Source organism: Phlebotomus papatasi, chromosome 1, assembly GCF_024763615.1.
Source record: "Phlebotomus papatasi isolate M1 chromosome 1, Ppap_2.1, whole genome shotgun sequence".
Classification (NCBI taxonomy): domain Eukaryota; kingdom Metazoa; phylum Arthropoda; class Insecta; order Diptera; family Psychodidae; genus Phlebotomus; species Phlebotomus papatasi.
The window spans coordinates 46,844,836-46,862,559 of NC_077222.1; the positions used below are offsets into that span (position 1 = coordinate 46,844,836).

General features: G+C 34.9%; 2 protein-coding genes across 2 annotated transcripts; one reads left to right on the plus strand and one right to left on the minus strand.

The window, feature by feature from the left end:
* Nucleotides 1-4,839: 4,839 nt before the first annotated feature.
* LOC129799463 (E3 ubiquitin-protein ligase RING1) lies at nucleotides 4,840-16,189 on the minus strand. The gene is made up of 3 exons (XM_055843352.1): nucleotides 15,142-16,189; nucleotides 5,083-5,255; nucleotides 4,840-5,002 (listed from the first exon to the last, which is right to left on the minus strand). Exons 1-3 carry the CDS (start codon nucleotides 16,070-16,072, stop codon nucleotides 4,958-4,960), a joined length of 1,149 nt encoding a protein of 382 aa, XP_055699327.1. The 5' UTR covers nucleotides 16,073-16,189; the 3' UTR covers nucleotides 4,840-4,957.
* Nucleotides 16,190-16,226: 37 nt separating this feature from the next.
* On the plus strand, nucleotides 16,227-17,581 carry LOC129799462 (NKAP family protein CG6066). The gene has a single exon (XM_055843351.1). It carries the CDS (start codon nucleotides 16,341-16,343, stop codon nucleotides 17,490-17,492), a length of 1,152 nt encoding a protein of 383 aa, XP_055699326.1. The 5' UTR covers nucleotides 16,227-16,340; the 3' UTR covers nucleotides 17,493-17,581.
* Nucleotides 17,582-17,724: the final 143 nt, after the last annotated feature.

The window sequence follows — 17,724 nt, forward strand, 5'->3', positions numbered from 1 at the left end:
AGCCTGAAGGAGGCTCTAAACAAATGTAAAGTTTGAGGCCCCTATCTCTCATAGCTTCCGAGATAATCGACTTTAAAGATTTTCAAACACTTTTATGCATATCTCGTCCAATTTTCCTTATTTCCGAGTTAAATTCTGCACATCTCAAGCCTGAAGGAGGCTCTAAACAAATGTAAAGTTTGAGGCCCCTATCTCTCATAGCTTCCGAGATAATCGACATTAAAGATTTTCAAACACTTTTATGCATTTCTCGTCCAATTTTCCTTATTTCCGAGTTAAATTCTGCACATCTCAAGCCTGAAGGAGGCACTAAACAAATGTAAAGTTTGAGGCCCATATCTCTAATAGCTTCCGAGATAATCGACTTTAAAGATTTTCAAACACTTTTATGCATTTCTCGTCCAATTTTCCTTATTTCCGAGTTAAATTCTGCACATCTCAAGCCTGAAGGAGGCACTAAACAAATGTAAAGTTTGAGGCCCCTATCTCTCATAGCTTCCGAGATAATCGACTTTAAAGATTTTCAAACACACAGCACGAAAGTTTTTGAAAATCTTTAAAGTCGATTATCTAACTATGAGAAAAACTATGAGTGAAGGAGGCCTCAAACTTTAAATCCATTTAGAACCTTCTTTTAACTTGAACTGTGCTAAGATCTATAATTTCTAGGAGGAAGCTTCGGAAATCATCTGACCACAAAAGGTATCTGAAGTGTTTTGGACATAATATGCAAGAAAATCCCAGAAGATCTGGGATTTCCTGGAGGAATGTCCAGAAATCCTCTGACCACAAAAGGTATCTGAAGTGTTTTGGGCATAATATACAAGAAAATCCCAGAAGACTGGGATTTCCTGGAGGAAGCTCCAGAAATCCTCTGACCACAAAAGGTATCTGAAGTGTTTTGGGCATAATATACAAGGAAATCCCATAAGATCTGGCATTTCTGGAGAAAGCTCCAGAAATCCTCTGACCACAAAAGGTATCTTAAGTGTTTTGGACATAATATACAAGAAAATCCCAGAAGATCTGGGATTTCCTGGAGGAATGTCCAGAAATCCTCTGACCACAAAAGGTATCTGAAGTGTTTTGGACATAATATACAAGGAAATCGCAGAAGATCTGGGATTTCTGGAGGAAGCTCCAGAAATCCTCTGACCACAAAAGGTATCTGAAGTGTTTTGGGCATAATATACAAGAAAATCCCAGAAGATCTGGGATTTCTGGAGGAAGCTCCAGAAATCCTCTGACCACAAAAGGTATCTGAAGTGTTTTGGGCATAATATACAAGAAAATCCCAGAAGATCTGGGATTTCCTGGAGGAAGCTCCAGAAATCCTCTGACCACAAAAGGTATCTGAAGTGTTTTGGGCATAATATACAAGGAAATCCCAGAAGATCTGAGATTTCTGGAGGAAGCTCCAGAAATCCTCTGACCACAAAAGGTATCTGAAGTGTTTTGGACATAATATGCAAGAAAATCCCAGAAGATCTGGGATTTCTGGAGGAAGCTCCAGAAATCCTCTGACCACAAAAGGTATCTGAAGTTTTTTGGACATAATATGCAAGAAAATCTTGGAAGATGTGGGATTTGCTGGAGGAAAATCGCAAAAAATTGCGAAAAAGCTAAGGAATTCCCTGTCCGGAACAGTGCTGGAGATGATCCCCATGTGGATGGACTCAGATCTGACCATTTTTGGAAGTGAGATGGCGAAAAAGCTAGGGAATTCCATATCCGGAATAGTGCTGGAGATGGTCCCCATGTGGATGGACTCAGATCTGACCATTTCTGGAAGAGAGATGGCGAAAAAGCTAGGGAATTCCATATCCGGAACAGTTCTGGAGATGGTCCCCATGTGGATGGACTCAGATCTGACCATTTCTGGAAGAGAGATGGCGAAAAAGCTAGGGAATTCCATATCCGGAACAGTGCTGGAGATGGTCCCCATGTGGATGGACTCAGATCTGACCATTTCTGAAAAGAGATGGCGAAAAAGCTAGGGAATTCTATATCCGGAACAGTGCTGGAGATGGTCCCCATGTGGATGGACTCAGATCTGACCATTTCAGGAAGAGAGATGGCGAAAAAGCTAGGGAATTCTATATCCGGAACAGTGCTGGAGATGGTCCCCATGTGGATGGACTCAGATCTGACCATTTCTGGAAGAGAGATGGCGAAAAAGCTAGGGAATTCCATATCCGGAACAGTGCTGGAGATGGTCCCCATGTGGATGGACTCAGATCTGACCATTTCTGGGAGAGAGATGGCGAAAAAGCTAGGGAATTCCATATCCGGAACAATGCTGGGGATAGTCATCATATGGATGGGCTCAAAACTGATCATATCTGGAGGAAAAATGAGGAAAAGTAGGATAATACCATGTCCAGAGCTTTTCCAGGGATGGTCATCTTGTGGATAAAGAAGATTTGGGGATGTCTAAAATAATGATGAGAAGGACGTCTTATGTTCGTAGATCATGAAATTGCTTTTTCATGCAAATTCTAATTCAATTATACTGCGAGAAATGATTGATAAATGGTTTTTAGCTCGTTAAAAAACTGTGGCCGTTTTTTGCTCGTAAGATTTTTTGACAGTTTTTTTGCTCTGAGAAAAAAGATACAGGGTTTTTGCAATAAGGTCCTCATATATCGGGTGAAAATTGCAACTTGGTGCATAGACCCCCCACCCCCCACCCCTCCTTCCGCCATTTTGAAGACCCCCCTTTTTTTGTTTTCTCAATAGCTCCGCCCCTATGGCATCGAGCGGGCTCAAATTTTAGTATGTTATAGCTGGGCCTTAGAGCTTTCCATCAATACCAAACTTAAGGTCCCCCGACCCCCCTGACCCGAGCTATAAGGGTCCAAAAAAAATTTCTTAAAATGGCCATAACTCCGGTTCTAATTGTCAGAATTTAAAAAGTGAGGGCTTTTTGGAAAGCTCTCGTGAAATGCCACTTCCCCTTCTAACATCGCAAGTTCATAAAACCACCGCTAGGGGCGCTTTTTTTAAAAAGAAAATTTTTAAATCTTAAAAGTTAAATAACTCAAAAATTCCATTGTGCATCGGGCTGAAAATTTAGTATGTTGTAGCCGTTGATTATACCTATCAAACAAAAAAAACCTTAAGTCGATCCATAACCCCTGACCCGAGCTATAAGGGGTCAAAGTTCGAACATTGACCGGCCTCTATCTCCGGTTCTAATTAACATAGCGACCTAAATTTTACCTTTTTGGTTTCGTCTCGATGAGCACTTTCAGATAGAAGTTCAAAAAGTCACCACAGGTGGCGCTGTGATAGCGTCAAAATTCATCGAAATTCAAAGTCACTTTTCTCAAAAACGGCATTGTGCAAGTTAATGAAATTTTAGTATGTTGTAGTCCAGTCTAGGACGTTTCCAAAATGGTGCGTATGCGCGCTGTGGTTTCAATAGAACCGGAGATATTAGGGGTCAAAGTTCACGAAATTCAAAAAATCATATCTCCGGTTCTATGTGACCGATTTTGATGAATGAGGGCTTAAACGAAAGATCTCACCAAATGCTACAACTTTCTAGAATGTTTGAACTTCGTGGGACCAACACCAGGGGCGCCATAGTCGAAAAACCAATTTCAATATCACATAACCTCAATTATCTCGACTGTCGCTGAACCGATTTTGATGATTACTTCAACATAATTGTAGAGCACATTTGTCTCTACATTTCGTCCATACATCATTTTCCGCTCAGACTACGCTATCACTCCGATTTTGCCGTTTAAGTGTGAAAAAATTGATTTTTCCCATAATAACGCTTTGAAATCACTCAGATGCCAATTTGACTGCCTCTACTCCACCAAGACACTTAAAATAGGGGTTTAAATGGAAAGTCCCGCAAAATACAACAATTCTTTGATATAGTTGAAGTTCAACAAATGAACACTTGGGGCGCTCAAGTCGAAAAAACGAGTTAAGAAACAAAAAACCTCGCTTATCTTGGCTTCTGAGTAATCGATGAGTTCAAGTTCTACGGCAAAATTATAGAGAACATTCTGGTCTACATTTCACCCATATAACACTTTTCTGTCAGTTCATCCAAATCCTTGACATTTTGGTTCAAATACAAAACTTGTATAATTTCACGAATTTGGTTCAAGATAACTGAATGGCGTCTCCCTACTTCAGCATCAAATCGAATTTGCATGCACTCCGAGTTAGCTCACGTTAAGAATCTCACCTACATAAGCCGGTTAGGATTATCTGTCCTTTTTATTTTTCTTGGGCAATTGTGTACGTGCAGTGCCTTTAAGGACATACTCCATAGTATGTCTGTAGTATGCCCTAGAGCACCACAGTATTTCCTTATTTAACATCAAAAATGCAGGAATCTCCAAGCACTTGGCTCTAATTTTTAGAGGAGCATATCATTATACTATTAGGGGGAAGTGAGACACCTTTGAATGTGCCACGGGCAGCTTTCAAATTAGGATTTTTACCTATTTTTAAATAAAATTGAACCTTATCAGGATATAATTTAGTTGCACGCACAAACTAATTGAGAAGCTAAATTACATTTTGATATGGTTTAATTCCATTTAAACATAAGGAGAAAATCCCAATTTCAAAGTTGCCCCACATTGAAAAGTGCCCCACTTCCCCTAATGTTTGTGCAGAGCATAGAATACTCAGAAAGTCCAATACTTTAATTCTGTATAATAAAAATTTCAAAAAAAAAAGTTAGGGTATTGTGGAATTCAGTAACTTATTGAATTTGTAAAAAAAATACACCAAATACCTTAAAACTTAATAAAATTGACCTTCTTTGAATTTTGAGTGAATTGTATTGGTTTTAGGTAAAAAGAAAGATAAGATTAATTAATGTACTTCATAAAATCTAACTTACAATTTATTGTTATTCCTTTCATTATTTCACTTGATGTTGAGAAATTTTATTGCCCTCATTTGGAGAGCGAAACACTGTTCCCTAGGACTTTTTCCATGAATAGTACATTTCCAGGGGTTTATTTACCTGTAAAAAAAACAACAAAAATTTTTTTTTTCTTTTCCAAATTTTCTTTTCGAAATTATTACAAGAAATATCAAACTGACCTTCCAAAATTTTTCATTTACTTGCTGCAAAGATTGATTTCCACTCAATACAACCAATTGAGACGGTTGTGGAGCAATATAGATGCAGAAATTTACTAACCGATATTGCTCAGGAAGTTCAGTTTCCAAGTCAAGTGTTAACCTCATTGCCAGATACTTGCTGAGATGATCAACTGTGAACCAGAGTGAAAATTCACTGTAATTATTATGTAGTTGCATAATTTTATGTGAGCTACTTCTTTCAGCATATGCTGTAAAACACTTCCAAGAACCTTTTTCTAATTTTAGATTTTTATTTTTATAAATCACAAAAAATACATTTATCTCACAATGGCCTCGCAAAATAAAAACTTTTCAAAGTTTAAAAAAAATGGTCAAAATGTAATTATGAGTCATCAGATTGCAGATGCATCACCCTAAATTCCCATGCTTTCTTTTATAGCAGTCATTTAAATTCCTACGCTCAATCTTCCGCGCAAATACATCTTAATTTCGTTACGTGTCAGAAAAGAAGTACATTACATTTGTCTCATGCAATTTCCTCTTTAGTACAGTGATATACATACAATTTATATATCCGCTAAGAATCTCAAGAAAAAAAGCATAATTCTTGGAATTTTTTTTTATATACCCAACCTTACAAGAATTTAATAAAGTACAATGGTAAAGTCCGATTAATTTACACATTTTAGGTGATTAACCAAGAGAATGCGCTTTCGTGAAACATGAACTTCATTAAAATTGAATCAAAAGGTTGTTTTATAAAATGTTTTCACATACTAATAACATTGGATGCATAGACCAAATTATAATTTTCAGCAAGTGTTACAAATCAAAAAATTTCACCTACTTTCATTGAAATTAATTTAAATTATCTAGCGGATGCATTCCCATAACAAATATTCTGACAATTAAAAAGTGTGATAGTGCTTGCAACTTTCTCATCCATCCATTATATTTACTTTATACATCTTAAGAATTTTTGTAACATCCCAAGATGTTTTCTGATTTTTTAGCATTTCACAAGTTAATTAAATTAATCAGAATAAATGTAGTCGAAGGAACACCTGTTCGTCAGAGAACACTTATTGGCAATTTCCTCAAAATATTTAAATTTATTTGATGTATATCTAATAAAATGCAAGTTATTAGACGTTTTCCAATAATCGGCCCTTTCCTATAAGGACAGATGTTCAAATTTCTTATACCAAATGGTATAAAATAGGGTGCCAATAGGATGTGACACCAGTTCTTAAAGTGTTAATAGGTGTTCCTTTGACCTTAATTCATATCAAACAGAACTAAAAATATTTCAATAGAAAGAAATATATAACTATAACATAATTTTAAGAGTATTGTAAAAACAACGTATCCAAAGAACACTATAAACTGACCCTAAGTAAATTATTTTTAACCTTTCAAAGCCGATTGGGTTCGTGACCCATAGAGAAAATAATTTTTCCTGACTACCTAAAATAAATTATTTTTAATGTTTGTGGGTAATCGCAAAGTAGAAGGTTGTAGGATTGTAGATTTTTTTTTCAAATCTTCAACTATTTGCGATGTAGTAAATATTTAAGCTCAAAAGTGACGAATTTTCAAACTACACTGCACTAATAAATGACTTTTATTATTATTTTTTTATATGTTCAATATTTAAAAAAAAACCTCTTGACACTAGAAACTACAATAATTATACATAATATTTTTCATTAGAACGAAAATTATAATTCATTGGTATTAATCAGAGAAAATATTTTAATTTTTGGGCTATTTCTGTCCCTAGAGGCAAAAAATACACCGAATCAGACTGTTGGACTTTCCTCGTGTCTCATCCTTAAAGGACATTATAAAGCTTATAGGTATAAGACGTATAGAGATTTTTTATCACAGCTTATTTTACTGTCGCAGTTTAGTGAAATAAAAACTATGCAAGCCATTGTGAGAAGGCGTCGACCTCGGGGGAGACCTAGGACAAGGTGGATGAATCAAATTCACAATCTTGCCTTGGAGCGCCTTGTGATCGAACCTTAACATCTTCCTGAAGTGGCGGAGGATCGACAAGCATGGGCTGTAAATTTGGATGTCATGGGCCCGCGACCCCAATAGGGATAAGCGGTTGAAAATGATGATGATGATGAGTTTAGTCTTTAGTGATATTTTTTCTTTTAAATAAAAGTAGTCTTAAAAAATATGAAACGAAATTAAATTACAGTTACCTCTGAAACACGAGAAAAAGACAAATTGAAATTCAATAAAGATTGAAAATATCTGAGGAAAGAAGTAATCAGTACCAAAAACCATTTTCTACATTGCAGAACTTTAATTTCTTGAGCTTTAAGTGTTCTAAACTGAATTTCACTTATAGGATTTGTCTGCAGGTAAATTATTTAAAACATTTAAACAAAGCCAAATATGGTGTAAATTGGCCCAAAAATTTTATTCCCTCTGTTCGGAAAAAAGTCTTACTTTTTTTTAATAATACAAAATGTTCTAACAGAACGTATGACTCTTTTCGGAATGGATGAGTACTTTTTGTCTTCAGAAAAAAAATCACACTTAATTTAAATTTAGGTCTTTTTAAAATTCCTACATCCAATCGTGTACTATAATACTCCCTTTTAATTTGTATAACATAAAATATTTAGATTTTCGATCTCCCATAAATCTAGATAAGATATGCAGACCACAGCAAATAGACTTTTCAAAGAAATTTTAGAAAATCAGACTTCACGTTATAAAAATTAAGAAATTATATTTTGAGAATTATGAAAATTTTCAAAGGAAAATTTGAAAAGAAAACTTCAAATATATATTTTTTTTATTCTAAAGGATTTGAATGAAAAGAATCTTCTATTAAAACAAATATATAAAATTCTGTGGTCCGAGATGAAATCCGATCTCGTCAGATCGAGTCCTATCTATATCGGGATTAAATGTCAATGTAGGGCTATAAGTAGGTGATATCAGATCCATCACACTCCCTCTTTCCGGCATTTTGAAATATCCCCAAATTTTGTTTTCTTAATAACTCAGTCTCTATGGCATGGATCTGTCTCAAATTTTTGTATGTTATACGGGCTTCAGACCTAATGGCCTCTACACACTAGAGAAATTTATGTCCATATTGAAGCAAATTGCCTACGCTTGTGTAGGAAAAACCCTTGAATATGGACATAAATTGCTCTAGTGTGTAGAGGCCATAAGGCATAGCCATATGGCTTACCTTCTCTAATTTCTTATCAATCAAGGTTTTATGGAAAATTATCACTTAAGATTGGATATTATGATCAAGTGATCCATTGAGTTTTGAAAAATTAATAACATTGGTTGCTGTTTCGAATTTTGAAACCCTCGGGAACTGGGCTAAATCTTAGGTCTGAAGCCGGTATTATGGCTGGGCCTAAGATCTTTTCATAAAAAAAAAATTAGAAAATTCGATATCGAATATTTCGAAAACGTGTGTTAGCTGAAGTCGAGAGCTTATAGAAAAAAATTATGGATCACACTCCTTTCCCAATGTTCCCTGATCTGAGCTATAATCAAAAACTTGGCCGGACCATATTTTCGGTGTTATGCAATTTCGATGAAATTTAAGTATGTTTATAATGTACATGGGTGTACCCAGCTAGGGACAGGGGGGGCAGCTGCCCCCCTAAACGCGTCAAAGCAGACAAAAACAAATGATAAGAAAAAAAATCTATTTGGTCAGCAAAAAAAAATAAGTTTTTTCAGTAAAAAAAAAACAAATTCTTCCAAAATTGGGCTTAATTTTTCTATCCATAAAGATCGAAACTTTCATGAAAATTCTATTACTTTTAAATTTACAAATTTTGTCACTTCTCAAATATGATGTTTTACAGCTCGTTTGTACAGTGTCAATACAAAAATGACCTTATAAAAACTCAAAAACAATTAAAAGCCCAATGGGGGGGGGGCAGGATAAGGCTGTTATTTCCCCCACTGCACTACATTCAAAAATTAAAAAAGTGTAAAAATGGGCAGATATTTCGTAATTATTTTTACTTTCATTTTATTACATAATTTCAATTAATATATTTTTCGAAAAGAAGGAAGTTGTCACGTAATTTTTTCACAGAATTAAAGGATATTTAAGAATTTATAACGAAAATCTAAAAAGCCACGGAGAAAGTAAAAACATAAGGTTAGAATTTGTTTTATAAAATTCGTCCTTGAGTCCTCTAAAAATCGGTTTTTAGTATTAACATTTTACCATATGCTGTTATTGAGAAGAAAGCAAGTTTTATCTCCATTATAATAAAAAATTTATTTAATTCAAGCTCAAAAAAATTTAAAAATTCGGCCGTTAGGACCTAATTGTCGGAAACATTGATTAAAAACACTTACTTTTCGTGAATACTTAACGATTAATCAGATTAGATTCATCTGACCTCAAAAAAAAACCCATCATTCCCTGTTAGCAGATTAGTTAAACCCGTTCTTGAACTTATGAGGATTTAAAAAAAAAAAACTAAATTGGCGTTTTTCGAAGATTTAATACAAAATTATGTTTTTCAGCGTATTTTTTACCACATTTTACCTTGCAAAATTAATTGTTATCAAAGCAACAAAAAATCCATGGTTCAAGTTAGTTTAACTCATTTTATAATAATAGGAAATAATTTGTTTTTTTGACGTTAGATTAATCTTCTTTGAGTAATCGTGATTACCACAAAGTGAGTTTTTTTTTTTTCAAAAAGACGTTACCAAAAATTAGGTGCCAAGTTCCAAGGGCTAAAGTTTTAAAATTGTTAAATGAAAATTTGAAAAAATGCAGTTCAACTGTAACATAGTTAAGAGCTTATATTGAATTAATTTTATTACGTTGATAAAAAAGAAAGAAAACATGCTGTTTTTATACTGCGTGATCCATGTAACCCCTTAAGAGGTTACGCGGGTCAAACAGATTACAAACAGCTTATTTTTCTGTATTATTTTTACAACACAATAAAGAATTTATTTAATTCGAGCTCTTAGGCATGTAAAAGTACAATGTTTAACCCTTTAAGGACGATTGGGTCACCCGTGTCCCATAGAGAAAATATTTTTTCCTGACTAAATAAAGTTTTTTTCTTTCTAATATTTGTACGTAAACGTAAAATAGAAGGTTCTAGGAATCTAGGATATTTTTGTGAATCTCTAACTATTTGCTATATAGTAAATATTTAAGATCAAAAGTGACGAATTTTCAAATGACCATACTAATAATTTTTGTTATATTTTTTTTATATTTCCTTTTTTTTAAGCAGAACCCTTTTGAAAATAGAAAGTACACTACTTTATACATGATATTTTTCATTATATTGAAAATTATCATTCATTGGTATCGTTAGAAAAATTATTGAAATTTTTAGGCTTTTTTTGTCCCTATCGTTCATAAAAGCAAAAAATACACCGAATCAGACTCTGTTGGATTGTCCAAGGCTGGATGTAAAACATTTAATTAATTTTGTTTATTAGTTTCTTTTTTAATATTGATTTTCGATCAGAAAAAAGGGTCTCGTCCTTAAATGGTTAAAATATATATTCTGAAATTTTCTTTTAAAAATTCAGTTGTAGGGATTTTTGGAGACTTTTTTGAAAAAAAAAATTACTTTTGATGGACAAGATTTCTTAAAATAAGTTCATCCGAAATCCAAAAGCCAAATATTTCCTGTTAGTTAATGAGTTAAATCCGTTAAACCAGTCCTTGATCATCATCATTATTTTAATTTTCAACCGCTTCTCCCTATTGGGTTCATGTCCTTGAACGAAGGAATTTTGAAAAAAAAAATGAAATTTGAATTTTTGGAGGAATACTTTACAAGAATAGGATTTTTGAAGTATTTTACACCATAGCTCAATGGTTGAATTTTGAAAATCCTTAAATTAAAATTCAGAAAATAGTTTAAATCTTTTTTTTTATGTCTAAGGACTTGAATTAAATAATTTTTTTTATTATGCTGGAAAAAAAATTTGGAAAAAAACCTGTTTTTTAGTGTTCTTGACCTTCGTAACCCTTTAAGTAAATTTTCGTTAAATAAAAATGTCAAAGCTGGAAATTTTCAGAAGCATATCATTAATTCTCTAAAAACTGTATTGCTTTTTGCATTTCTTTTTTTTTTTTTCAAAATAAAAATTGTGTAAACGCCAACAAAATTTGAGATTTAGCCCCCCCCCCCCCCCCTCCTAACCGAAATCCTGGGTACGCCCTTGCTCCCGTATGTGTTTTTATACAGTGAGCGAAATTCAAATAGGGACGGACTTATAAGTGTGTGGTGTGGGTGGTCTGTAAGTCGGATCGTCCTAATATTTTTTTTATAATATAGGCCTATCCAACAAGACTTATTATGGTAGTGACCCACGCGCAATTGCGTTCGTGCGTGCACACCAGCCAAATATCAAATTTTTAGGTGATTTTTGAGCGAAATTCAAATAGGGACGATCCCGATTTTTTAAATAAAAGTGAAACAAATCAGACCCCCAATTCCGATGTCCGTCACGAAATTTATCCAGATTTTTCGGAATGGTGGTTGTGTGTGTGAAGCCGCTTCAGCTCATATTTTGTGCATTTTTGAGCAAATTATTCACATTTAAACACAGAAACACCTTTCACAAGATAAAAATTGTTGTGATTTGATTTACTAAAACATTAAATTCACGAAAAACTAGAGAGAAATCCGTGAAATTCAACGCTTGTTCAATGAGACTGTCATTTCTCAATCATGCCATTGCTCTCGCTCGCACTCTCTCATTCACTCTTTATTTGCGGGATATTTTTAAAATCATTTCCGTTAGATACACAATTTTATCAAATCACTCAAATTTTAATTTCTTTGTTACAAGTTTGGTCCAAGGCAACAAAATATTTTTTTTAATGATTTTTCCATATGAATTTATTAGTGCCTTGGATGTTTATTAAACAATCTCGTTATTACTGTAATACCTAAAGTGTTTTTTTTTCTTCTAAAACACACTGCAATAAAATTAAATCCTTTCTCGTGAGACGGAAGTAGATGATTACTTCTGTGGTCCTTTTGGTGTTTCATGAACATATATTCTTCAAAGACATTTATGGAGGAGTACCACTTTAAATTTCTGAGATATGTTCAGGTGAAAATTCTCAAGAAATGAATTGACTTGTTTGTTTAAACTCATATTATTATATTAATAACTATTCATTGCAGGACATTGGTGTCCAGAATCTAGGAATGATTTACAAAGGTGAATTCAAGGAAAAATTCCCTAGAACAAACAATTTCCTTATCACTTAATTTTCCTGTGTTTTCCTCGATTTTCCTTATAAATCCTTGAATATTTTTCAAACTTACGAATAAAGCTGTTGTATGGGACAACTTGTGTCCTTCACGTGAATATTTTCTTGAAGAAAAAGCTAGGATCACTGAATATTATAGGATCGAGAAGGACACTGTTAACAATATGGTAAAATATGAACAAAAAAAAACGTCTTAAAATATGAATATGACCCTAAATTATTTGAAGCGCGTTTTCGGTCAAGGAAATGGATGTAAAAATATATTCACATTGATGACCTTTGTACTGTCTTATATAAGAAATGATTCAGGTTGTATGAGAGAATAAAAGAGAAGATTGTACAGATATCATCACCGTGTTATATATTCCTAAATTATTTGATTAGAATTTCTTTGAACACCTTAACTTTTTAGTATTTATAATCTACAGTGACTTAGCTCTTTTTTCGTAAAGAATTCAGGTATTCAGGTATTTATGAGGAAAATGAAGAAAATTATAGAAAAAGAGATGGCAAATCGTCCCGGCTTTGCGGAGTACTCGAACTCACAGAAAAGAGCTATCCGTGTATCATCTTTTCGCATGCTTTTTGGGTACATACCGCATTACTACCGATTAAATTAATTGATAAATTAAAAAATAAACCATTCAAAAATAAGACACTGCTTAAGAAAGTAGATTTTAAAATATCTTAGCATGAGTAACAAGCATACGAACAAATTAAAAAGTAATATACGCGAAAAAATCCTAATTTAAGCAAATCGATTGAAAATAGGCCATCCAAAGTGGTTATAAACATTCATATTTGAAAATTCGATATCGAAATGGTTTTTGAACACAGGTGTCCCATAAATATAAGAAATTAAAAATTAAAATATAAGAAAGTGGTTGGTTCTTGGGAAGTCTTCTTTGAATTGTCTTCCACGAATCATTTCTGTACACCAACATCCTATTAAGTACCATTATTGAGATAACATGAACTTAATAAAAATAATTCTACACATTTCTTGAGAATTTTCACATTAAAATATCTTAGAATTTTGACGTCCGAATCATATAACCATATTACACAAATGAGTACCTTCGTGAGATATGTTCAGAACGCACCAAGAAACCCCAAAGTGTTCATCGATAATCATTTCAATTTTTCATCGTGGACAGTGTTATTTATAATTATAAATCATAGTATAAATTAAATAGAAACAATTTTAACAAATATTTTTTGTGCACTAAACCGCGAAATTTTCACCTAAAATGCATTTATTTTTCCAACTCGCGACCTCCAGGAGCTCGCGAGATAAAATTCGCGGGATATTCATAATAACAGCAATTATTCCGCTTTTTGTGCACTACTACACATGCCATCCCGCTGAGAGCGCCACACTCTTTATCCGTGTCCACTCATACAGAGTGAAGACTCTGTGTATGATGTATATTTCTATTTCGCAAAATCGGGAAAACTTTGGCGGGATAGCAATGTGACGGCGTCAGAATTGCATCACAGATCAATGAGAATTATTTTAATATTGTGGACTTTATATCTTATTCTTCGTGCCAATAAAATTTCTTATAGCCCTACTTAAGACCAATTCATGAAGAATTTTTTGCTTAATTAGCATTACTGAGAGCATCAGGTCCTCCACTGTCACTACTGTATGATACTGCTTAACTCTTGCATTAATTTATCTTGCAATGATGCCTCATAGATTTTCATTGGGATTTAGGAAGGCAGAAATTACTGAATAAACCAAAATATGTAGTTTTTTTCCTGGATCCACTTCATTAAAAGACTTTCTTCATGAATTTTCCTCATAATCATGCTGGAAAATGGCCTTACCACGAGTTTAGACTTCTGAAAATGGTACCAGTGCATCTTCAATTGGTATTCAACACTTTTGAGATATCATTCTATTGGTCACCCGACAGATTCATGTCATTTTCTAAAGTGAAAAAGCCGCCCAAGTCATCACAGTTGCACAACCAAAGTTTTTGCTCTGTATGTTATGTCAATAATATATAAAACAATTTCACTCATTCAGTTTAAACTTCTTTTGATCGGAAAAAAGTAAATTTATTCCAATTTTTAGCCATTCAGATATATTTTTCTGTAAATGGTAGACGAGCTTTAATATGACGTTTTAGTCATTTTATGTAAATACACGAAACCGTTGAATCATCACTAAAATTAAATCTGAAAAGTGTTGAATATTATTTGAAGATGCACCGGTGGCATTTTCCGAAGTTTAAACTAGTGGTAATATCAAATTCCAGCAGAATAATGCGGGAATTCACGAAGAAAGTTTTGTAATGAAATGGTTTCAGGACAAAAAACTATACATTTTGTATTAGTCCGATGATTTACCTAGCCCAAATCATATTGAAAATCTGTAAGGCATCATTGCAAGATAATTTAACGCAGAAGTTAAGTAGTATCCGACCGTGGGGAACGTAGATGAACTCAAGAACGCTATCAGTAGCGCATGGCGCTAATAAGGCAAGAAATTCTTCATGAATTGGTCTTAAGTAGGGCTATAAGAAATTTTATTGGCACGAAGAATAAGATATAAAGTCCACAATATTAAAATAATTCTCATTGATCTGATTTGTTTCACTTTTATTTAAAAAATCGGGATCGTCCCTATTTGAATTTCGCTCACTGTATTACTATTAGGACATAATTTATCTTGATATTGATAGAAAGGATATAAAGCTTTAATTTGAAGGTTGTACAACTGTTGAAGAGGATTAAGTTTTAATTTCAAATGTATTTGTATGTCTGGAACTTACCTGTCGCATTAGCCGTAGTTTTGATGTATCGCACAGAATTTTCCTTTAAGGCTTTCACCAGCTGATTATCTCCGGCCATTTCAGTCGGATGTGGCTTGAAAACTAACTCAATTTCATCACTCATTCCCACGTCTGAGTTGCAATCACCTTCTGTATCAATATTGGAGTCATTTCCTTCTGTTCGACAATCCATCTCACTGTTACTCTCTGACTCCTCGGAACGTTCCGATGTCAACACTGACCGGGAGCGCTTTAGCTTGCTGTTGTAGCTATTTGTAGATAGGACAGGAGATGGAGTACTGCGAATTGAGGGTGGATTTGAAGCTTGGCGATTGGGTTCTCCGACGGCTGATGCTCCGGCACTTGAAGACGACTCCCTAGTGCCGGAATCACCCCCACTATTTGGATTACTGGTGCCATTTCCACCCGATGAATTTGGAGGCTGACTTCCATTTTCCTCATTGTTCTTCCGAGAGCGCTGAGGGCGATTTTGTGACTGCAGCTTAATGCCCTCAGTGATGGAACTAACGAGAGCTGCCTGTGAATGACTTTGATTGAATTTGGCCAGCACCCTTTCCTGATGGGCCTCATATTCATCCCTACTGGGATATATTTTCGAGATGAGCAAATCGAAATTGGGATCGTGGCGCAGAGAACGTTTAGACACCAGCTTCTTTCGGCACGTTGGACACTCCTTGTTGCCTGACCGGAGAGCTGTTACAATGCAATCTGAACAGAATCGGTGCAAGCACTCTTTTGTCGTCATTGTCTTCTTTAGCATGTCCAAACAAATGGGGCACATCAATTCACTATGTAAACTCCTTGGCGACACTGCAATTTCCGTATTGTCCATGATGGCTTCTTGGGGTGACCGGTGTATTTCATACAGGGACAGGTCCCAAGTCTTATTCACTGGCTCCGTTGACGCCATAATTCGACGGAAAAGCCTTCTTTTCACAAAAATGGCCCTTTATTTTCACTTTGATATGGACCACATTGAATTTTTCAAGGAAAAATTATCAAAAACCTACACTTTTGTAAAATCACCCATCGTTAATAACTTCAGTTTAACGGATTCGGGTTGCCAGATGCGATTGTTGTTTTTTTGCACAACGTCAAGTCATTTTGTTTTGGTACAGATAAAAACGTAAATATTGCGGAAAAAGTGCAAAATTTGTGTGTTTAGCAAGGTTTTTAGGATGTCTAGAAGTCACTCACGAAGTCGTTCAAGAAGTCACACAAGAGGGAGAAAGACATTACATAGGAGGGACTCTTCAGATATTGATAGAAAATACAAAGAAAAACCGAGATCGTCCAGGCGCTCGAGAAGCCGCAGTCCACGTCGTCGGAGTTCAAGGAGCCCCCATGTACGACGTAGTGTTAGCCAGCGATATTCTACTTATCATAGAGAAGGTAGTAGCCGCGAACAGATAAATGGGGGCAATCCTCACAGGTCATACGGAAGAGATGATTCAAAGTCCGGAAAGGGCAGAAGTGGATCTCCAATGGATTTCAAAGAGCCTATGGAGAGGTGGCCAAATGATAAATTTGAGGAATCCAATGATATTCGAAGTCGCAGTGGTAGGAATTATCACAAGTCCAACAAGAAGCCAGTGATGGATGAACTATTTACAACACGGCGCTTCCAGAGAGAGATAATTGGCTCAGAAGGGGCAGAAATTGTGTGGGGAGCATCGCCAACTCGCTCGGAGACTTACTCTGATGAAAATGACGAAAAGCCGGAGAGTGAGACAGCAGGAACATTTGATCATAAGAAGGACAAAAAGAAATCGAAATTAAAGGAGAAAAAGCAGAAGAAAAAGAACAAAAAGAAGAAGAGTAAAAAGAAGAAGAAGCGGAAGAAGGTTGAGTCTTCATCATCATCCAATGAGTCAGATTCGGAAGATGAGGAAGTATGGGTGGAAAAAACAGCCACTAGTAGCAGAGAAAAAGTGTCAATGGACAAGAATGATAGTGACAAAGAAGAAGTTGGACCAGCGATAAAATCCAGTTCGTCATTGACACAGAAAGATTTTGGTCATGCTCTGCTGCCTGGTGAAGGAGCTGCGATGGCTGCCTACATAGCTGAGGGTAAGAGGATACCCAGAAGAGGTGAAATTGGCCTGACATCCGAGGAAATAGCGAACTTTGAGTCTGTCGGATATGTCATGAGCGGAAGCAGACATCGCCGGATGGAAGCAGTGCGTATTCGAAAAGAGAATCAAATTTATTCTGCGGATGAAAAACGTGCTTTGGCAATGTTTAGCAAGGAGGAAAGGCAGAAGAGAGAGAACAAAATCCTTTCACAATTTCGGGAAATGGTTAATTCAAAAATCAAAGGAGATCAATAGATTTTATTTGGTCTGTTGTATATTATTTAATCAGTTCAATTAATACACATAAAGCGTGAATAAGTATTGTACGAAAATCACACCAAAAATGTTGTTTTTTCTTGGATTCTGTGATGCACGTCCTGGCAGTTGATGAGATGAGCCCACGTTTATTTTTAAAAATGCGCGGGAGAACAACGTCAGAAATACACGTGGTAACACTAAATAAACTTATTGTAGAATGATTCTTTAG